Source organism: Psammomys obesus, unplaced genomic scaffold (assembly GCF_907164565.1).
Source record: "Psammomys obesus unplaced genomic scaffold, mPsaObe1.curated_primary_1811, whole genome shotgun sequence".
NCBI classification, from domain to species: Eukaryota; Metazoa; Chordata; class Mammalia; order Rodentia; family Muridae; genus Psammomys; species Psammomys obesus.
Genome location: NW_026591086.1, coordinates 35,393,807 through 35,417,557, shown reverse-complemented (window position 1 = coordinate 35,417,557; position 23,751 = coordinate 35,393,807). Strand labels below are relative to the sequence as shown.

Below are 23,751 nucleotides of genomic sequence, written 5' to 3'. Positions count from 1 at the left end.
AAGAGAAGCATGGAAATTGGCAGTAGCGTTTTGTGGACCTGTTAACAAGGCTGAATTAAAAGAATGTGTAGCTGTTGTAAGTTAGGAATATAAATAAAATATTATAATGTTAAGCAGAGTCTCCGCCTTGAGCCAGCTCAGAGGACTTCACTTTCTTAATTTTATGATATAATCGTAACCTATTTGAATAAAAATGCTACGCCTGTCATTTCTTCAAGTCACATTATAAGTTTGAAATGTGGTAACGGTGAAAATGTGATCAGAAATGAAAACTTTAGGTACCTGTTGTGTTTTAAAATATACTCGTTTGAAAACGAGTTTGGGGGAAAAATATAAGAAAAATCTTAAATATGCATCAGTGGCTGGAAAGTTAATGCAGCGTGGAAGACGTGCACATGTCTCTGATCAGATCGGCTGCTTACCTGTACCTTTAACTCAGTGGACACAGAGGGAGTGCACACAGAGCAGCCCATGCTCCTTGCAAAGCTGCTGTAATTAGCTGGTTGTTTAGATTACTAATTGATATGCAGAAGTTGAATGCCGAAGAAAGTGTTTTACTTTTAGTTTGGTTCTCTTTCAATTAGCTTAAATTATTTAAAGTGAATAAATCTACTGCGGTGATTTAGTTTCTTTTAATAGATTCTCGTTTCACAAAACAAATTAGGTCAAGAGAAGCCATTGGATCACCACAACCTGGGATGCTGTCCTCAAAGTGAAAACATGTTAAGAAAGTTCAGGATTTGTTGTCACCGTCGTTCTGAAAACAAATCAATGGTACTGACAAACAGCAAATAGTTCAAAATCTCCAAACTCACATTTATTTTCCTATAAGGATTACACATAGTTTTCTATAGAAATATTTTAGAGCAAAAACGGGGATGTGAATAATAGAATACCCACCTGCTCACTCTCTGGGTGAGCTCTGCTGAATATGGTAATCAGGCTTTATAAGAGAGCGTTTTTTATTCTTGAAAAGCAACAGTGTCATATTGTGATCAAGCTAAATTTGCCTATGACACATTCAAGGCTCTAAGTAACTTCATACTGATTACAAGGTTGTGCCAAGACAAAGACTTTATCCGCCTCAGCCTGACACCGCTCTCAGACTGTGGACCACATCCACGTTTTTTTCTTTTGAACATTCCCCATCACTCAGGGTGTGTGGGATCTGGCCTTTAAAACTCATCTGAATCCTTTTCTCCTCAAGGTCCAACTCTAGGGCTCTACCTGATGCCTACTTTTCTAAGCATTATCACCATCCAGCTCCTCTTTACAATAAGTGAGGAAATCCCTACCTCACAGGCTGATTACGTCCCTCAAGAAATGCTGACGTACCTGAAAGAACCTGAAGACTGAGAAGTGAAGATGCACCATCTTGACTGGGGCCCTTCTGTGCTTACTGTCTGATACTCAGTGGTGGTAGACAGAAATGTTCCCAATTCATCCTGAACTGAAGTTTCTTGAGTAGGACAAAAAAATAATGTTTATACATATTTATATCACGTGTCTCCATGAATATATACCTGTCCCGGGTCTTTTCCATGAAGATATTTACGTTACCAAATCAGAAAACTTTTATGTCCCTATTTTTCACATATTTTGATGTCTTTGGATAGTTTTTTTCCCCTAACCAAGTCTTAAATGTAAAAAAAAAAAAAAAAAAAAAAAAAAACAAAAACAAAAACAAAAAAAAAACACCAATAAAAAAACAAAACAAACAAAAGTGTCTCTCCTGTCCTCTGTCTCCTTTCTTCTCCTTTCTCTTCCTACATTTTTGCACAAAAAATACCTTTAATGCAACAGAGTGGCAAGAGTCTCCATGCATTCTGTGAAAAGCAAAATGAAAGAGGAGCTCTTGAAATATCAAAGGATATTGGGACAAATAGAATATATGAGAAGATTATTTAAATTTAAATGCAGGTTGGATTATACTTTTGTAGAAAAACACGCTTATGGCGTTTTTACTTTGCTCATCAATCTAGCACAGCTCAGCAATATATTATCTAGCTGCCTCTCTGAAAACATCTTTTTAGAATGTCACACTCTGTCAGTCATACTCATGCTAGTTAGAACCACCTGCCTAGGCTCAATTACTATGTCATTTTGCTTGATGGCTATAGATGTAAGAAGAAATGCTAGGCCCTGGAATGAAACAAGGTAAACTAGTGCCTCGTTAATTAAGAAACAGAGAAGTAAGATATGGTATATTATGCTTCAGTGAAAGTTAGAGTTAAATTTTTATTATTTCAGTGTGCATGATGAGAATTGGTTCAATATTAAAGTTATGCAGAAGACAATATTTCCTTAACTGTGAACAATGATGTAGGAGTCAGGCAATGTTACTAATGTTGCCTTTCAACAATGCCACATATAAAAGTTTTGCAAACAATTAAAGGTGAATTCTGATCCTCTCTGCAGCAGATATATCACGAATTTCGTGAAACTGTCATTGAAAATTTCAGATATCTCTGTCAGCTGACACATTTGTGCATTTATTTGCCTGTCTAACCTTGGCTCCCATGTGCAATCCGTAAGTTACAAAGCAAAGAGATGCATCTTTTAAACACTACAGCTTGCTGGATTCTAGTCTATTCTCTGTATACCCTTTTCTTCAGTGGGTTCAGGGCTGAAATGTAACCTCGAAGAAGTGGGCTTGCTCTGTCATTGTTTACGCTATGGAAAAGAGTACTATCTTTGCCTCTACATCTCACTGTCAGTTAAGCAAAGATTACCTTTTCCAGTACCCATGTTTTATAAGTTGAGTCACCAAGTGGTGGCTTAGAAATGATATTTTAGGGGGGATACTATTAAAATGAGTAGAAGATATAAAGACCATGCTATGCCTGCCTTTCTACACAGGAACTCAGTTCTACTGAAATCCAAATTACAATAATTTAACCCGTTTTGTTCATTCTGGTTTATCCTGTTTCTATGAGTCAGTGATCAGAAGGTGAGATTTTCAAAGACCCCTATTAAAATGGTTCAATGATTTACTCAGGGCCAAATGACCTCCTCATGGTGTCTGGTACTGTGATTTCACTGAAGCTCTAACCCCTTTATTCAAGAAGGTTGGAATTGTAAGTGGTTCACAAAAAAAGGGTAATACTGATATTTATTTGACTCTTCAGTCGCTAATTATACAATGATGTTTCTATTAAAATATTGTTTTAGTGAAAATGTAATTGCATCTCTTTCTTACTTCCATCAACCCCAAACTCGCCCAATTCCCTTCTCTCTAATCGATCCTAGCCCCACCACTGTTTCCTGACTGCCTAAATAATACCTGAACAATAACAGTATCAATATGAATGCTAACTCAAAGGGGATAATATGTTTCTAACTATATGTTTATGCACTTTTGTGAGGTTTTTTTTTTTTTTTTTTTTTTTTTTTTGGTTGCCATTGTTAGTCTAAACATTTCTAAAATCTAATTCAATCAATTGAGAAACTGAAAACTGGTATAGAAAGTGTTTCCATTAGTGGCCTCAGGGATCAATTTTCCTTTTCTCCACAGAATACAAATGTGCTACAAAGGGCAAGAAAGTCACTCTAATGGACATTAGGAGACAAGTTCATGCTGAAAATCTTCACTTTAACCAGATGCACAATTACATTTCTTATTGTAGTAGCTTATAATTTCTGCTATTTAAGCATTCGAGATGAGAACAGACATGGTTCAGTCACATTTTTAATTTATTTAGAAAGTAATAAGAAATAAAATAACTGGAGATTAGTGTCAGTTTTTGGACAGCTGGTATTTAAATAAGGATAAGAAAAAAAGTGGGGTAAAAAAAAAAGATAACTGGTTGTTTTCAAGTTGTTATACTGAGCCAAGAGTTCTTCTGTGTCTTGGAGTGATTTCAATTGAGTTGTAATTCAAACTCATATGGAGCTTACAATGCACCTTCAACATAGCTTTTCAAAGTCTATAGGAACTGTCAGGAGCAGAAAGATTGCCTCACAGTAATGAGTGTTGAATTGAACTATGCTTTTTGATGTTTTACTTTCTGAATTGAATTGTTAGACAAGATTAATTGCACACAGTGAGAGTTTTAAATGAATGACTATGTAAAGCATTAAGTTCCTCTCTATGCCACTTGGGGAAAAATAGCTGGAAGGTTTAAATGAATAAATGTATTTAATGCACAAAATGCCTGGGCTAATTTTAAAATTCCTTTACTAACATCTTTATTGAAAATAGAAACCCACTTTATTCATCTGTCTTAGTTATATTGCTCTGGTTGAAGTAATTTAATATTCCTGCTTTCTACTAATCTTCTAGTTCAACAGAAGTAAACAATAGCTTTCATAAATTAAAAATAAACTCTTCTGAACATGCTTATAAGATTAAAAAAAACAAGGCTGTAAACATTTATGACTGAAGCAAACTAGATTGTTCAAATCCTGCCATGATGCATCGTGTATATCAATATGGCACTGATATCAGTTAGAATGCAAACAAGCCTTTAAATGATGTGCCCTTCATTTCAGCTGGAGAAGCTGCTTCACACCATCTGCCTATCAGATGGTTAGGAACCAGGACTGCGTATTAATGCCACATGTTCGATTTTCCTCCTTCTTGTAATGGTTAGATTCATATTGCTAATAGCTGTGCATGAGCACTGTCGATGAAATTTCTGTGACGGTGGAGTGATGAGATATTTATAAGCCGCCTGTCTCCCTGAATAATCAGGGGAAAGAATGCCAGGCATAAATAACCTATCAATTCCAGAATATTAATAATAACTACCCTTGACCATAATTTCTTGCATGTTTAAACTTGTTTCTTCTAGGTTTGAGTAAGCAGCATAGACTAATAAATAGTCGTATGGAATATTTGAATACTTACCATCTCTTCACTGTAACATGACTTTTCAGCCATTAGGTTTCGAAAAAAATGAACTTTATATGGAATTCAATGTAAAAGTAGACAGCATATCAAACATTTGGAAGTCATCTTGATGTCTTTGAAACCAAAGATCAAAGATTGGACTTTTCAAGTTAATGAGCAAACAAACAGATCAGAGAAAGGATTTGACAGCAATATGTCTTCTTTATTGATATTTATAATCTACAGTTGTAATCTTCTACTTATAACTAAGGGCACTAACTTACTTGAAATAAATATAATGAGATTCTTGCTCTTTTTAAAAAGGGTGATCAGAATTGCTTAATGGCATTTGAAAAAATTTAAAGGCTATTTAATGAAAGTTGAAAGCAGAATATAATTGCTCTCTTTGCAAAGTAAGAGGATGTGTTTAAATAGTAACAATGGTAACAGTGTCTGCTTCTCTTTCAAAAGTTAGACCCATGAAATTGTATTTGAAATAGCAAGGACTTTATATCAACACAGCATACAGAGTTCAAATTCAATGATTACACGATAAATTTGATCCATGTGGAGGCCTGAATCAAAAGGTGTTCCAAGATAGTCAAACAGCTATATTCTAAAATCTTTGATAGTGGTTTAGCATGTTTGGTGAATGAAATCAAAGGGCTAATTATTTGTTACTGTAAGAGATCATTTATTCATTCATTTATTTGCCCATCTTAAGTTGTCTACCTCTATTGATTATTTTGATGCAACCATTTTCTTTTTCAACCAGTTGGTTTGGCTGTTTTGTCTCCTTTTATAAATAGATAATTTGAGTTTAGATTTCCCTGTTTATTTTTTAACATTTACTTTTGAAAGTTCATTTCAGTGACATTCTATGTGGTTAATAATCATTCATTATAAAACAGATATACTCTGTAAATTTTAATATAAGATTTTCACCAAGTGTTTATATATAATTTAAAACTTTTGTTATATTAAAGGAATCATGTGAATCCCTCCCCCCCTTTGTGAGATACTAGATTGACTAGATCTGAAAATAAAATTATTTGGTTTGATTGTGAAGAATTAAATGTTGCAATGTGAAGTGTAAGAACTTTGGAGTGAGAAGTGGAAAGAGGGGAAGCAAAAGTTTTCAGGAATCTGAGGCAGACCAGAACTAGGGTCTGTGTAAATAGCTCTATAGAGGGGGTGAAGAAGAAAGATAGATATTAAAAATTACTGGTATTTCTTCTAGAGAAAATTTTTGCCTTATAAAAAAAACATCATGTTGTGAATTCTGGTTGCTGTATATATCATATAATTTCCTCACTTTTATTTTTAATGGAAGTTAATTAATGAACACCATATACAGTACAACCCCTATCTGAGGCTACAAAGAGATTAAAACTATGCTTTCACTAAAGACAATAAGGGTCAGGGGATTTGAGAATTACCTTGGAGATTTGAAAGGAAAGGGCCCTGAAAGTCAATGAGAACTAAAATAAATGTAACAGACTGCCAAAATGGCTTGTGATCCTCCCAAACCTCAGGTACAAAGTACCTCTGGAGAGTCATGCTTTACAATAATTTAATGAGATTTACTATTTCTTGTGTAGTCACACGCAGTCTACTACAAATACAGTGTTCATGTACTTTTATTAACGTCGTCAGAATTACTGCTATATTTTCTCTTCTGGCTCTCCAAATGATCTAGTTTGAGAATGACTTAGCACTCAGTGATATTTTTCAGCAACATGCATGGTGATATTTATTGTAAGTATGCCAAGAGTCTATCCATATTCACCTGGCTTAGGGATGTAGCCATACTCCCCTCATCCGTAAGCCACATCTTTTTTCCTGTCATTATCATAAAGACATCAAAAGACTCTATTGCTCTTCCCAGATTACACATGAGGATGAGAAGGTGGCAAGATGGCTCATGCAGTAGGCAAGTGCATAGCTTCAGACTCTCCACTGCAGAGCTCCTGAGTCAGAACACTAGATGGATATGATGTAGCTACATTCTTCATTTGAAAGTTCCATGACTGGTTCTGACACATTCTTGGAATGCAGATTCCTGTCCAATTGGTGTGAGGCTTCTCAGGAAGTCAGACCAACATTTTCAAAGACAGGAGTGAAAGGACATGATGTAGTCCACTTGGGTAACTGAAATTGGGTTATGCATTTGGGCACAAGAGTTAATCTGTCCCTGGGGATGTGTCCACATGGATTTTCAGGGAAGTGGTCACTAGGAAGCCTGATGACCCTGTGAATTGTTCAGTTTCACTCTAACAGACGTTGAGTGGTATGATCATGACTTCATTTTCTATGACCATGTTGACCAATAAAGGTTATCAAGGATGTTCCATGTCTATGTCATGAGCACATGTCATGCTCAAATTTACGAAAGGGAACTTATGGAAGGAAAGGTACACACTGCACCTTCAGCTTTCGCCTCTTGCACAAACTGAACTGGTTCATAACACAGAAGAGCAGGGCACAAGGTTGGGTAGGTAGGGGCTAGGGACTGGGTCTGTGAAGACTTCGGTGAGAGGAATGAGTATGACCAGACTACATTGTCTTTCCTTTTGTTTGCAATTATAACATAATCACATATTTTCTCCCTTCCCCCTTCCATTTGCCCCTCTAAGTCCTCTCATATGCCTCTTCTTATTCTTTTAAAAAATCCATAACCTCTTTCTTTTCAAAAATTGTTATTATGTCCATATATGTATATTTATATGTACATACATATATATTCCTAAATTCAACCTGCTAGGTCTGTGTGATGTTACTTGTATGTGTGAGATTGGATAACCAACTGGTGTGCTTTTTCCTGCAAAAAGACTCTTTAAAAGAATGCTTTGCAGGACCTTAGGGAATAAGACATAGAGTCTGCTGTGGTAGTAGTAGCAGAAATAGAAAAAGGTTGAATTTAAGAAAATAAATCAAATACAAGGAGGGTTAGTAGAACCAAAAACTTTGTAATTGTTTCATCTACTGTAATTTCTTACCAGTGTTTAAAGTTTTAGGTAAAGTTGGAATGCTAAATTTTACGATAGTCATGAGATATTTGATGTCTGTACACGGCTGTGATACATACATCTTTTGGAGTTCTAGAATTGTAAATTTTAAAAAAGTATCAAACAAATTGGCAACAACACAGTATAATAACATGACTAAAAGCAGTTATGACAATCAAGGATTAAATATGAATAATCTAGAATAACAGAGTAGGTAACCATGTTTCCTACTGAGCTAACACTTGAATCTTCCATACAGAGGAACAAGGATATACAACAGGCCTGGTCTGTGCTTTATAAAATGTGCCATTCTTTATATAGCTTTCTTACCTGATCATTATGTTTTCTGTCTGGGTTTAGTTTGGTTTTACAAAAGAAGAAATTCCCAAGACCAACTTCTGAACACTTACGTATTATGTTATTTGGACTTTGTTGACTATAATGTAATTGTATCTTAAGTCTTCATATTTTGAAAACAATTACTAGATTCTCCTGTAGCATGAAGCCAAGCCATGGGGCTGGAAAAAGACATAAACTGGAAACAAGTAAATACCAGGAAATAGAGGAAAGAGACAAATGAGATGTTCACATTTGTTAAGAGGCAAAAGTCAAGGGAAAAGATTTTTCTGGGAAACACACAGAGGATTTAAAGAGAACAGGAAAGAAAATGCTCTGAAACGTCTTTGAAGGAAATGAGTAATTGAGGAGAAAATTCAATCCTAGGAAGATGAGAGAATCTGTTCAAGTTGAGACTTAAAAGGCAGCAAATGCTTGTGTTAAACCCAGATGGATTCTTTGAATTTAGATCAATGGCCTTTAAGGAGTAGTTATGAGTTTTTCAAGTGAAGATCTGACCTGCAGATCTTCCTGAATTCGACGGAAAGTGGTGAAGGCCTCTTTGCCTGATCTGTAGAGAAGGTGGAGCCTTCTGTGAACCTATTACATAGCAAAAAGTTCCAACAAAGAAAGACTCCCATGTAATTCTATGGGCAGCTGCTCTTTGCTGTGGTAACTAGGAGTAATGATTAGTGGGGAGGAAAGGAAAAAAAAGTTGTGTTTATTCTCTCTACTAGCAGGGAGTGGAAATAAATCATAACAGATAAATTCAGAACACAGTGGTCGGAACTTCTAAACCAGATGTGTGTGGAAAATATGGGTACAGGGAAATACACAATTCCCTTTCAAAGATTGTTAGAGTTCTAGAATTAGCAGATCTTTGTTCATATTTCCAATGGTGTGTCACTTTCTTCAGGCTGGAATGAATCAACTTCTGAAAAGTTGACAGAGTGAGAAAATAATAAAATTTCTATTTAAAATTATCTTATTGCTATCTCTATAATCATACTTCATGTCAGTGGTTTTTGCATTTTTGGTCTTCTAAGAGCTGACCTCAAATTCTACCTCTTGTAGTATGTCTATTATTATCTGCTGTTCCATAAATGACCAGGGTCTATAAGACAAAGAAGAGACAGTGACCATCCTCAGACTAAAGATAGCATTTTAGGCCTTGAGGTTTAGTACATAATCTGTAAAGCAAGGGTTACACTGATCATAATACTCTTGTGTGAAAGCACATTATTTGTTGAAGTTTTTTTTTTTAATTTTATTTGCCTTAAAATAGATCCTTAAAGCTACTTAGCTGTACAGCAGCCCCTGCCACAGACCAGCTCACCATTCTAGAAGGAAAACCAATGTATAAGCAGATGTTTACTGTATAATATTATGTGTATCATTGCAGAAATGTGAACATAGTCCTTATAGACAGAAACAAGCAGGCATTGTCACCTCCCAGGGAATATGTGGGTTAATTCCCTAAAATATGAATAAAATTTGACCGGAAGATGGGCATTCATGGAAGTGAGTCACACAGGGAAGCAGAAGGTTGATGCCACAGACCGTGTGTGGGAAATGATGGCGTATTCAGGAAAGAGCAAGTGTGGGGTACTACAGTAAGGAGATTTAGGTATCAGATGTGAGCTTTGTAACTAATCTGCAGTTCTGACTTTCTGCCTTCTTCTGGACACCTGTAGAGGACATTCAGCCGGGAATGGAATATGTGTCTACAATTCAACTTCTATGTAATATGTGAGCTACTTTTCTGCTAATATATTCTTTGAGAATTTGACAAGAATTTATATCCATGTGTCGATGCTGCAATGGCTGGTTTTGAATCGAACTTTATTATCAGTATTACATAAAGCAATTAGATAATCTAATATGTGTTTGCATGTGTGTTAAGAAAAGACATGGACTATTATACAAAAAAATTCTGCATTTGAATTACTTTATTTTCCATTTATTTTTTTTCAAGGCCTGACAGCAGCTGCTGCAGCCGCTGCAGCCGCGACCAATGCAGCTATTGCTGAAGCAATGAAGGTGAAAAAAATAAAATTAGAAGCGATGAGCAACTATCATGCCAGTAACAACCAACATGGAGCAGATTCTGAGAATGGGGATATGAATTCAAGTGTTGGTAAGTTTAATGTTCACTGACACCCATTCACATTATTTGCATAGAATTATTTCCTCTTCCAGAACAAATCTACTAGCTACCCATTCATTTAAAAAAGTACGTTCAGATCAAGAGTGGCCCCCCAACACGTATACCAACAAGGTGACAAAGTTGTGCTTTTTAACACAGTGTCAATTTTACAACTACAACTTATGTTACAAATAGTGAATTAATGTAGTTCATAATATAAATGAGTTTTAAAAATCAGAATTATAAAATGTTGAGCGTAGATAATGTGACCGAAATACAGAGATGTGTGTGTTTGTGTGTGCATCCAACCTTACGTGTCCTTTGAGAATAATTTTAATGTATTTATTATCAGGGATGAAATTTATTACCACCAAATGCAGAGTTTATGCATGAGCCCTCACTCATTCATACCGGTGCCTTTCAGGTCCACGGTGAACATCTGAAACCATTGCTAATACATAGTATCATATCTGCTCTGCTGTATTCATACATGCAATACAATTTATTTTACCAACTAGACATTTTTAGAGATTATAAGAAAAGGTGGCAATAAAATATAATAATGTCAAAATACTGTCCCAAGAGTTACTTAAAGCTTTTACTTTTTTTGGTATGTAACATAATCAATCCCATGCAAAGCAAACATAAAGCAAAACGTGTAAGTGATTGCTCAAAATCTCAGTCCAGAATACTTTACTAGTGGCAAGTGAGACTCCACAAGGCTAAATTGTGGATGCAGAGACTGCAAACTGAAACCTTACTTTCTTGCCAGCAACGTGGGTATTTATAAGACCTCCTCTCCACACCATTATCAAGACATTCATTATCAAGAAACATTATGAAGTTCTCCTGATCACCTGGATTGCTTTCTGTTACGTCTCACAACAAAACCAAATGAAACATTTTTATCCTCACAGACTCGTCTCTTAGCTTGTGAAATGCAGCTTAAATGTGGGCTATTAAATTAATTAATTTTTTACCAGTGAAATATTTGTCATCTGAGTGTTGATGTGGCAAAACCTTACATTCTGTTTCTTTACTCTAACATTTTTCTAGTACAGGATTAATGCTCAAAATAAAATTTTATAAGAGAAAATTACACTTAGTAAGGGGCATGCATGTTATCCTGTCAAACAAGGCACATGAGAACACAGCAGTTTACCACAATTTCTCTTCATCATATCTTAAGCTAACAAATTAAGCTCAGATTTCCACCTGTTAAAATATAGTTATGGGCCCGTGAAGAAATATTATGAATTTAAAAAAAAATCATCATTTCATTGCAATTACTCATAAGCACATACCAGATAAAATATTAGGGCGGCAAATGATTTGAAACATCTAGGAAAACACAAAACACATTTCTTCCATGAAGGTAAAGGGACCCTTCTGTCACGCAAAGGGGAACAATAGAATTTCTCAACAGAACTTCATAAGGGCAATGAAAACGACCACACCTTGAATTGAAAGTAGCTGCGGCTGGCGCGTAGAGCAGTGAAAACATGGAGGGGCACCATCTCGGGAATATACCAATGCTTACACTACTTGGGATCCTAGAAAGAAAGATGAGAAAGAAAATAATTTGCTTAGCTCATGGTTCGAACATGTTGTTTTAGAATTCAAGACACACTAACATTGAAAAAAAATGGAAGAATTACAATTCTCTCATTTTTTTTTTTTTTTTTTTTTTTTTTTAGAATTGCTAAGTGTAGAAGAGCTTAAAATTAAACTCTTTTTGCTTTGGCTTCTGAAATAGATCAGCTTCCAACACTTATAAAAATAAATTATCAGTGCTTATTGGGCAGGGCGATACCAAGATCATAAAAGGTGTGTTTTCCAGGGCTAGACTAGTTCTTTGAACTGCAAAGTCTTGACCTCCATTATTTCCCAAATGTGGGAAACTTGTCTGCATCGCTGGTTTAGTGTTCATGTTATCTTCCATAAAAAAAAATCTACTTATCAATTATAGTAATTATTCCAAATGATTATTCCACTTGATTATTTTCAAATTTGCACAATAGACTTACCATACAGGCGGTTTCTGGTAGTAGATGCTGGAAGTGGAGATTAAGAGGGACAATATAATAAAATTTAAAGGGGCATATTAAAAAACAAACAAACAAACAAACAAAAAAAAACATCTCTTCATTTTCCTGGGAGCTGAGCAGCAGTTAGCTTTTCAGAAACCAATGGGTAGAAGTTAAGAAGCAAATGACTCACAATTAAGCATTAACATGTATTTCATATTTTTAGTATATAATAATATTTACCTAGTGTCCAAACTACAGCTCCCTTTAATTATTTATGTACTTAGGCTATTATCATGTCTTAAAATATAAACACTTTAAATATCCCATTTTGTTTTAGTTGGAAAAATAACTTTTTCCTGTTAGTTGATAGCTCCACTGTTAATATCCTACTGTGAGCTATCGTATGTTCATTTGATCCAAGAGGAATGCTTACTTGTGCCTTCTTTGAAGATTGAGATATTTACAGATGTGTTTGCATCAGTGGATTCTTAGACAACCCCCCCTTCCCAGGTACGTACGTCATTTATTTTATGGCCTAACTTTAGCTGATTTGGAAAGGACTTCTGTTGTCATTTTCATTCCATTCTTAGCATGCAGCAAACGTCTAAAATTTTGCAATTCCTATCATCTTTCAACAAAACAGCTACTATTGGATATTTCTTTAGAAAGCAAAGACAGTGGGTTTTAGGTAGGAGGAAGGTGGGTGCCACGGGTGACGAAACCCATGAAGGTCAGAGCCAAGTTTGCATAGATCAAAGCAGTTGCTGAACTGAGCAGTTTTTGTGGCTCCAGGCTTCTATGGAGACAATTCCTGCCTCTTTTAAGTGCTCAATAACAATTTGATTATGACTTTGAAAAGTTATGTAGACTTTCAGGGCTTAATAGTTCAAGACAACTGGAAAATGCCACCGTGAGATAATTAAAATAAATGTGCCCGGTGTTTAGTACGTCATTCTTTATGTCTGCTTCTCCCATTGCTTACTTGAAGTTTGGTATTACTTTTACTATTACAGTTCTTCTAAAGATGCCTTCCTAAAATTACTTTCTTCCCATTTTTACTCCCATCCACAGCAGCTTCCTTCTTTGCATTCCTCTTGGGTTGAGTAGGTGTCATTTCTGAAGATGTAGAGCACTGAGAAAACTTGGAAGCATTTTCTTGAAAGTACTTTCTTAAACTTTTAAGTTCAGCTCATTCATTGTAAAAACACAAAAGTGATCTAATACAAGCCCAGTATGTGAGGGCCACATACATACATGCTATCGGGAGAGGCTGGGCAACAACAATAATAGGACACCTGTTGGGTTCGGGGAATATCCGTCCTGGCGAAGTGGCTAGGCAGAGGAATTGAAGAATTTGAATTCTAGAAAGAATCCCAAAGCTCTCAAGCCTGTGCTTTGGAATTCAAACTCACTGGTTTTGTCATTCTGCCTATTGTCAACCACTTTGCAGGACTGACACCCTTCACAGAGGTTCAACTTAGACTTCTTCCTTCCTTAGTTCTGTCCATGTCCAGTGACATGTCTAGAGTTAAATCATTATCTCCTGAAACTTTTGTTTACTGGCCTCCCAAGGTAAGGCACTCACTTTAGGCTTTCCTTTATGGGTGCATGTTTTCAATTTATTAGTTGTAAATAAATCTTTATGGCTCAAGAAAATAGATTTTTGTTTTGGCTTGATGTGGTTGGATTTGCCTAGGTAAGGTGACTAGATAATTTTGTGGAAGATGACTTTCACTGGTTCATAAGGAGTCTTAAAAATTAGCTGCAAATAAAAAAAGGAGTTTTGGAAAATTTTGATGTGGACAAATGATTACTTTGCATTCCAATTTTAGATGATAACCCTGAGCCCACGTCTTTCCAAGAGGGTGATGAGTGGAGGAAGAGGTGAGGAACTCGGGATAGATCCGAGTAAGGCATCAGCTTGCTGAGTGAAATATATGGCCACATTGCCATTCTCCCCCATCCACAATCAATTGGATTCCTTTAGTTTAATATTTACTTGCGAAGATGAGATGCTCGTCTGCATGGTGATAAACAGTGTGCTCCTGGCATCTGAAGGTGACCTGTCAGTTCAAATGGACAAATCTCCTGCTTACTGAAATGTACAAAATAAATCATTAAAGCAGGCAGGTGCTCATTCCCAGATTTAAATCACCATAGATTTATGATTTGAATTAATGCTTCATTTGGCCATAGAAATAGATACTGAGACAAATGATATGCACTGGTTGGGGTTTCCATACTGTTGCCATCCTGATATTGATTACTGAGATGTCTTAGCAATCTCTTGTTTATATCAAGTACTATCTTGTGACAGGTAGCCTGATATGAGCTCCGTTCCAGATAAGAAGGAAAAATGTCCTGGATTCTTTTTAGTGGCAACACTCTCCACAGAATATAGGCCAGATAAATTACTATTTTTTTCTTCTTTAGCAAAACTGATCTGCATAACCAGCTTAAAAATTCTGCTTGCAAATTGGAACTGGGATATTGGTAAAGGAAAATTTAAAACCGTTGAACTCAAGGTCAATTTGACAGCATCCATAACTTTTTTTTTAATATAATCTGTTTATCTTTTCTTTTGGCATTATGCTCATCTTTGAGGATACTAAATTAATCACAATTTGTTTAATCTAAATAAAGGATCCTTAATTTTACTTCTGGTTTTGAAATGTTATCTAAATATTTACATAAAAAGCATCTCTCGGAGCATCTACGTTATCTAAATAAATACTTACTAAACCTAGTGTCTTACTGCTGTCTTTACGACAGAGAGCCAGGAAGTGCACTTTTAAAAATACATGCATTAAATATTATTCTAAAGTATAAAGTTTTGTGAACTGTAATTTACCAAGATTTGAGAAAAGAATACATTCTTCTCCCAACATTTTATTTAAGGAAAACACTATGTACACAGTTTAGAAAATACTCAGAGGATTCAAGAGGGACCTATGCCAGTGGCTAATATCTGACTCATAGAACTGGTAAACAGCTATCAACAATAGTAGATTTCTGGCTTCATAGGAAATGAGTTCATATCTATTCAAAATGTGATCTCAAAACAGATGTCCCAAGAAAATCTCATTGTTTAAACTATAGCCATAACCCCCTAACTACTGTTATTATTTCGAGGAAGTGAAGTCATCTCACGACTTCAGTACTTTGTCTTTCTGAACACTGTGGCACTTCGGCAAGCCTGTGCTAGTTTGGTAAATGACAAAGCTGAGCAAATGCCATTTGAATGAAGTACATGGTTCTTTCAAAATTCTTCTCACACTTGAAATAGTTAACAGGATGCAGGAGTTTCGAGCAAAAGTAAGGACATGAGTTGGGTTGAGAACACGTTCCTCGGTCTTTCCCCTGTTTACTTTTCCTGCCCTCCAAACAACCCAAACACATTTATTAAAGGAAAAAAGAAAAAAAAAAAAAAAGAAAAAAGAAAAAGGCCAAACACAGAGGGAGACAAAAATATCTTCCCTAGTTGACCATCCCCTTATCTTGACAGAAGAAAAGTAACTGTAAGAGTATCTTGCAGTTATAGAATGATTTGCCCAGAAGTCATTTCCTTTCTTCTAGCACATATGCCTATTTTGAGGGAAAAGAGTGAGTGTTTTTAGGAAAAGGTCTTGGAGAGCCAGAGACAGCAAATAAAAGGAAACTGAGAGCCAGGCCGCCACGCGGAGCTCTGCAGTTGCACATTGGATCCTGCCTTGGCAATGTTAATGAACCTCAAATCCTTCCTATAATTAGATGAGGGAATTGCTTATATTTTCAAACAGATGATGCTGCTATAATGAAACGATTGACAGGGAATTTAAGACTGTCTACAGTAGTCATTTGGTTTCTGTTATAAAAAAAAAGTTTAAAGAGAAGATTGGCTTTAGACATAGGTCCTAAGAGAGGTAGTAATTTACATACCGTGCTATGACAGGTGTCTTTGTAGAGTAAGAAATGGAATGGAAGACTAGAGACATGATGGGCAGGTATAGCATTTTTTTGGGGGAGGGGTGTCCTGCGCTTAGCCTGCTTAGGTTCTTTAAAAGGGGCCGAGACTCAAGAGATGGATCCGGATGGAGTGCACAGCTGTAGCTGCTGATGAGCTAATTGCTCCTTATCTCTCAGCCCCATTCATCTTCATTTTTTACCAATTACTGAGAATTATCTGTGTTCTCAGTTGGATATGAGAGTTAATCCTTTTTGGTTAAGCTGGCAATACTGTGAGCAGATTCCAAATCGGAGGGTGAAAAAGCCAAAGCAAGCTTGCTCTAAAAATGTCTCCAGTTCAATTACAGTATCACTGGTTCATAAGAAATTTGCTATTGTTTAACAGATTAAATGTGGATTTCCTTTTTTAAACACTAACATCTTTTCCTAATAATAAGTCGAAAGAGCCTTCTTCTTGCCTAATGAGTAAGATTAAATGATTCTGCTATGAACATGGATGCACACAAGACTATCCTAAAAGTTTAAATAATGATGACATTCAGAATGTAGACTACTCCAAACTGATAACTGTCAATTTATATATAAAACTTTTAGTTCATGCTTTCCTTCTTGTGCCCTTATCCACTGGTCCAGAAAGGATGCCTAACCTTAAAACTTTCGTAAATGTCACATTAGTATATTAATGGAAACCAACACAAGCATCTCTTAAAAGTGTAGTAACTGCCATGGCTTGTAATTCAATTGATGGTGAATAGGCCATATGGTTAACATCATTCCCTATGCAGAGGATGTCTTCATATCCTGCCATCTAATACAAAGTTTCTCACCCCATCATTACAAAGAAAGGGATTAGGTTACTTTCTCATGAATTCTGATGCACTGATAAATATTTAATATCTCTAGCATTTTTATTTACTAAATATCGTAAATAAGTTAATGTAGGGGATATGATAAACAGCTCATTTAATTTGAAATTACAAAAACAAACTTGATGTGACATTAAAACATCTTACATGGTATGACCAAGGAAAAAGCCTTCAGATGTATTCATGAAATGACATGTGAGCACGGATAAGATATGTCTTCTCCTGATAAAAGAGCCAATGATGAGTGCAGCTACGTAGGTAAGTTTTTTAACAATGGCCTTTCTTGGTAGACTCATTCTCTCATTCCGTTTTTTTTTTTTTAACTTTTTTTGACTTGAATACTCAATAGAAAATAAATAATGAAAAAGGCATTCTTTGAAGTGGCTTTCAAAATGAGAACTCCTAGAGCAACTTATAAAAACACTGATAAATAGAGTGGTGTATATCCATTTAAAATTATGTAACCATTACACATGATGGCTGAGGGTGGACCATATTCACTTGGACTGTAAGGAACATAGGACGGAACATCTTTCCTTGGTGCTGTGCATCATTTTTGTTAATGTATGGAAGAGGCTGGACAAGAGTTTATCTAGTTTTACAACAGAGAGAAATTAAGGTTGTTTTAAAAATATTGTTTAAAATATAGTTAAATGTGCCATAAACTCTGCAAGCTAGTCAGTATATCGCATCATTTGGGCTTCTTAGATCGCTCAGGGAAGTGAAAGATAGCATTATTGTCTTAAATTCTTGTTTCCGATATTTGCTATTATTTTGTTAAGTCATTGAAGTATCTGTGTTGACAACAGGTGACTGAAGGGATGTTTGATTCTGCATGAAGACAGTGTCTTTAAGGATATTTAAAATATATCTCAATATATCTTTTGTATGTCAATAAAATCCTTAGACAATAATTAATAATTTGCACTACTTTCTTATATGAACTACTACATATACACTTTGTTGCATAGAAGCTAAATATTTTTTTGCAATTTTTTTTTCAATTCTAGAGGACACTTTCAATGTATATAGACAGTTTGAAAGCATTATTAGAAAATAGGCAATATTTCAATTTCAATATCAATAATGCTTGTAAATAATGACTAGGTTTTAAGGGAAACCTAACAATTGAAACACATGTACACACACACAAAAAAAAAAAACCTATTAAATGATTTTTGACCCTATGTTAGCTATATAATTGTGAAACAAATAACTGTTGAATATATCCAGGTAAAGGAATTATATGGTAGATTCCATCACCTTTCAAAAGATTAGCCACAATCACATCAAATAAAGTCATATATTATCAACATAATGTATGCTCATGTTGTGACGTTCATATAAACTTAGAAACTAAAGTGTATCCAAACCAACTACCTTTGTATAAAGTAGGCCAGGTCACATTCAACTCCTTTTATTTACTTCACTAATATGTGCAGCTATTTTCATTTTTTTTACATTCAACTTATTATGATTAGCAATACATATTTAAAACAAGCTTTCTACTTTGTGTTTTATAAAGGTGTGATGCCCAACATTACCTGTTTTAAAAATCTTGTTTTTAATAAATGTAAAATTTGAGACAACCGTAGGACTTGCTCAACATTTTGTGAGTTTGCACACAAGTTTAGCTCATTGCACCTGCCACCAGACTTTTCATTTTCAGCATTTCACATTTTCATTGCTCTGATTCTTTTCTGAAGTGCTCAGGCACTCCAAAATTGTACAGTCATTTGAGTGAAATGTGAATTTTCAAACTGAATGCAAAGCAATGTAACCAAAAAGATTTGTAAATAATACAGTAGTTGACATAAATGTCTAAAACTGCCAGTTTACCTAAAATGAAATAATGTGGCAGACATAGTTTTACATGCTCTTGATGCTACTACAATCCCTCCCCTTCTCTCAAACCTGGATAATTTGAAAACTAAGAAAGAATGGAGGATTTAAATATGGTTTTCTTTAACAGCAGGTCATAATGGAAACAGAGACCCTTATAATTCAGTGCTGAGAGAATTACCAGTTTGATAATGATTAGGAGTGTTGTTATTAAAACAGTATGTGCAGTTCATTTTCAACAGTTTTGAATTAGAGTCTGCACTAATGAAACGGATACGGTTTCCTTCACAAAGGGCAGATCTGGTAGTTAATATCGCTGCAGCAGTGCCTTGCAGGCCAGGCCTTTAGCTCTATTTGTATTTCACAGCATGATAAGCAAAGAGTGTTGATTTTCAAGGATCCTGCTGATGAAAGGTAATGGCATTATTACATCTTTATCTCAAAAGCAGAACTGAGTGGTAAATGATTTTTTTTTTTTCGGTGTCGCACAAAAGATTTCTTGGTTAGAAAGCCTTTTTTTATTTCTTTACATCGTTTTAGCCTTGGAAATGATATGTTATTATTTAATGTCTGCACAGCAAGCTTGAAAGCACCTAATAGCGAATGGATGGCAAGTGAAGTACCTCCTGTTCACAGATATGGATCTCCTCAGTCACACGCTGTACCAGCTGTCATCCCAGCCATACTGCTGTGATTTAATTAGTCTGTTTATGTCCTTTCTAATAATATTTCCATCTCTATGAAAGGGCAAATGCGACAGGGACTTTTTCCTTTTCTAGTTCCACAGACTGAAGAATGTGGCCTACATCTGATATGTCGAGAAGCAGGATTGAATCACCATTCCTGTCACTTCAAGCTGTTGATAAACCGTTCAGCCAAAAAGTGGACTTACTTCCTTGGGGTCATGTGTTGGCTGGTAGCCATAATCTGCATAGGGACAAAGAAGAGGACACAAGTGTATTTGCGGGCACACCTTGTCACTTACAGCGTGCATTTGATAGTTATGCATGAGGACATGCATACACTAAGTTAAAAGCATTTATAACATATATATATATAGTATATATATATATATATATATACTCAATTTTTATCAGTCCTGTACTTGTCTTAAATTGTTTTAAGACACGCTTTAAAAATATTTCTCTTGATTTTGCATAAAATGCAACATTTTAGGATTCCTCAGAAAAGTTTTTCATTTTGCTAACCAGAAATCTCAAATGAAGTAATGCATTTTCAATTTTATCTGTATGATAAAAATGCACTTGGATCTTTGGGTAAAAGCAATCTCATAGAAGACATTGTGTCTTAGGTTTCCAAAGAAATAATCTCTTCATGATTTTCATAACATATTTAATGATTTTGTGATATCTTTTCTAGCAGATGTATTTAACCTAAAAACATAGGTTTTACCAAAACAACAAAGTACATATTTCAATTAAGTATTTGTAAAATGATGAATGCATAAAAGGAAATGTGATGTCATATAATATAATGTGGTGATTAGTAATTCATTTACAGACACTATGGCATTTGAGTAGTTAGCTTGTTTCAAAACTCTGGCCTTGGAAGCATTATTGTTTTGCCCTAAGCCTCAGGATTCTGTGAGTACACAGCATTTTAGGAGACACAGGTGAGAAAAAGAAAAGCAAATCAGTTTTTGAAACTAATTTTTTTTTTTTTTAGTTTCACTCATATTTGGCTTCAGAGAAAGTCTCTGACTTTCTACAGCACTTGATTCTAAGTTTTTCTGTATGTTACAGTTTTTACTAGATGATTAAGCTAGAGTTTTTCTATTTTTATCTGTTTATTTTTATTTATGTATTTTTTTTACTTTAGGTTTAATATCTCAAGTATGTTTTTGAGAGATTTTTATCTGTAAATACATGATCTATTAGATAACACAAGCTCAATGTTCCACATCGGGGTAAATAAGAACATTAAAAATCCTAATCTGATCAAAGTGCTTAGTTTAGAGAGAAACAATTTTCTGTGACATCCTAACACTCACCACTCAAAGTTACCTGTGTTAAACAACACTTAATTATTTTGGTTTTTCTTTTTCGTGTTGTTCTTTTTTTCTATTTACCACTGTTCCCCCACATCAAGAGAGAAGCTCTGCTCTAGAACAGTTTTTACTAAGTGTGCAAAACAGAGCATTCAGTTGTAAAACTTATCTCCATTTCCACATGTTGGACGCACGTCATATTATTTACATTCAATTTCATCATAATATGATCTTCCCCATCAAACTGTTACAAAGACACACGTAAACATGCAGCACGCATCAGCGCAGTTAACCTTCTGAGTACCTTTTATCAAATTTTTACAAGTATTTATTTCTATTTACTAATGGGTTTTCTTCTGAAATTTAGTTTCATGATCATTTTGTTTCGGAGAGAAAACAAAATCCTCAAAAGGCACAGATTTCTCAGTATTTCGACTAGAATGGAATTTCCCTGTTTCAGTACATTTCCTGTACTGTCTATCCTAAATGTAGGTGATTAAGCTATCTTGACATGAGGCATTTTGGTGGTTTGATGGTATTTTTTATTAATTGGGTAAATGAATTGTGAGCTGTGTGAGTGCATGATGGTGCAGTCATTTCGTTGTTGCTTTTTGCCTTTACTAATCTCTGTCATATTGGATTTATAAATGGAACAGAGTGACCTTTGAAACAGTGATGGAAATGAAGAGATAAACACAACTTGAAAGGACAAACCAATTAATATCAATGTGTTTGCTACACATCCATGAGGAATTTTAATCCTTTGCTCTCCCTCTCCACAGTCAATTTGTGGTTCATTTGTTGAGTGAGGGAACACAGTTTTTGATATTTACAAGTTTTTAATCTTATCTCTTATAAAAAATATATTTTTGTACACATAAAGCAATATTAGATTGCTTTTAGTAAGAAAAAAAAACTTGACATAGATATTTGAAGTTTGGTAATATTGCTTAAACAAAATAAATTAGCGCTGCATTTGGACAGGTAAAAATGTAAATACATAGAAATATTAACATACATTTATATGACATATTATAAAGAATGTTTTGTGCCTTTGAGTATATTCACTTCTTGAACAGATCACTGTTTGATAAATTTAAATTCATAATTGATCTTGTGCCATTGCCTATGGAATATTATTGAAATAACTTAATTCAGAAATCTTAAACAAAGAATTCCTTACTTTAACAAGCTGACCTGAACTACTATGTCAGTTTTTTCTTTATTTTTTTTTCAAAATCAGCAAGTTTACTCAAGTATGCTGTGAAAATGAAACCTGAGCAACCTTAGCTTTCTGCTATCTCCCCTTTGCCTTTTTTTTTTTTTTTTTTTTTTTTACCTAACTGAACATATTTTCTTAAAGACAAAAAGCCGGTTCTCCTGTGGAATTAGTTTCAGAAACCTTGCACATCCTACTCCCTTTAATAGGTTAATTATAGGATATGATCAATTTAGTATTCAGGTTTTGAAATATTGCCATTGATGCACAACAAAAAAACAAAGTAATTCAGGCTTGACATTTTCAAACACGTACATTGAAAGGCTTTCACTTCTAATTGATTTTTAAAAGAGTTCCCTGGAAAAGTGAGCTCAGAAATGTTTATAACAGTTTTGGCAATGTCCCAGAAAGCTTACCCAAAGCATAATTCAGCACTTCTGAGCTCTTCTATGAACTAAAAAGGAAGTGCCCCATAATCGGCTTAATATACTGATGCTGAATTCACTCCACAGACATCACTCTGAGACATAAATTATCAAAATGATTACTACCAAATACAAAGTAACTTACTTTTGTCGAACATGAAAAAATGACCAAAAGTATTGATTAGCAAATGATATACTGTATTTTTCTGAAGGGACTTTTTTTTTCTTCCTCATTTCTACGACTTTCGAACTTAGTGAAGCTAACCAAAAGTTTGCATATTTTCAATATATTGATAGCAAAACTGTTTCTGATAAGGTGTGAAAAACTTGCTCAGACAGCTAAAATAAATGGATATGACATCCGTTCTCTATTAAGAAGCGTGCAGGCTCAAACGCAACTGACATTGTTCACTGCAATTCTTTTAAAAGGCTCCAGCTAAGTATTTCAGGAAAAATGATTTCATTGACTAGTTGTTTGTCAATTCCTGTGCTTTTTTTATTGATTGCTTTTAGCTGTATGGCCTGTTGATTGATGGTGTATCTGCTTACTCTGGGTGATAAGAGATCAATTTACACAGCAAACAGATAAGCATGCCCTGTTTGGGTTTCTACTTTCTAATAAGATTAATTTTGTAGTCATGTGTTTCTAGGAAACCACAGTTCAGCGTAGTTAAAAACTTCATTTTATTTTTCTTGGTCTTTGGCTTCCTATGCATGCTTTTTTTTTTTTTTTTTTTTTTTTCCCTCAAGCATGATTAGGCCCAATTATGTGATTTTTAAAGTCTGGCTAGTCAGACTGAATCATTTATTTGTAAGTTTTTGATTTCTGTGATGAAGACAGTAGCACAATTATGTAACATCCACACATTCCCCTAGGAATCTGGAATCATTTGTGGTTTGACATTCCCATGTTGTAAAGAATGCAGGGCAGACTGTGTCACATCTTGTCAATAATAAACAGTTTGGATTCCTTCTTTATTAGTCAGTAAGGTGAGAAACAAAGATGACTGAAATCATGAACAAAAATAACTGAACAGACTAACTATATATATATATATATATATATATATATATATATATATATATATATATATA

The 23,751-nt window shown here is 34.8% G+C and overlaps 1 protein-coding gene across 2 annotated transcripts in view; it reads left to right on the top strand.

The window, feature by feature from the left end:
* Nucleotides 1-23,751, top strand: part of Dach1 (dachshund family transcription factor 1) — a 408,415-nt gene that overhangs the window by 206,590 nt on the left and 178,074 nt on the right. For both annotated transcript variants that reach the window (XM_055609966.1, XM_055609965.1), the window contains exon 3: nucleotides 10,151-10,312. In XM_055609966.1, the coding sequence (XP_055465941.1) occupies nucleotides 10,151-10,312 (162 nt within the window). The remainder of the gene's footprint in view (nucleotides 1-10,150; nucleotides 10,313-23,751) is intronic.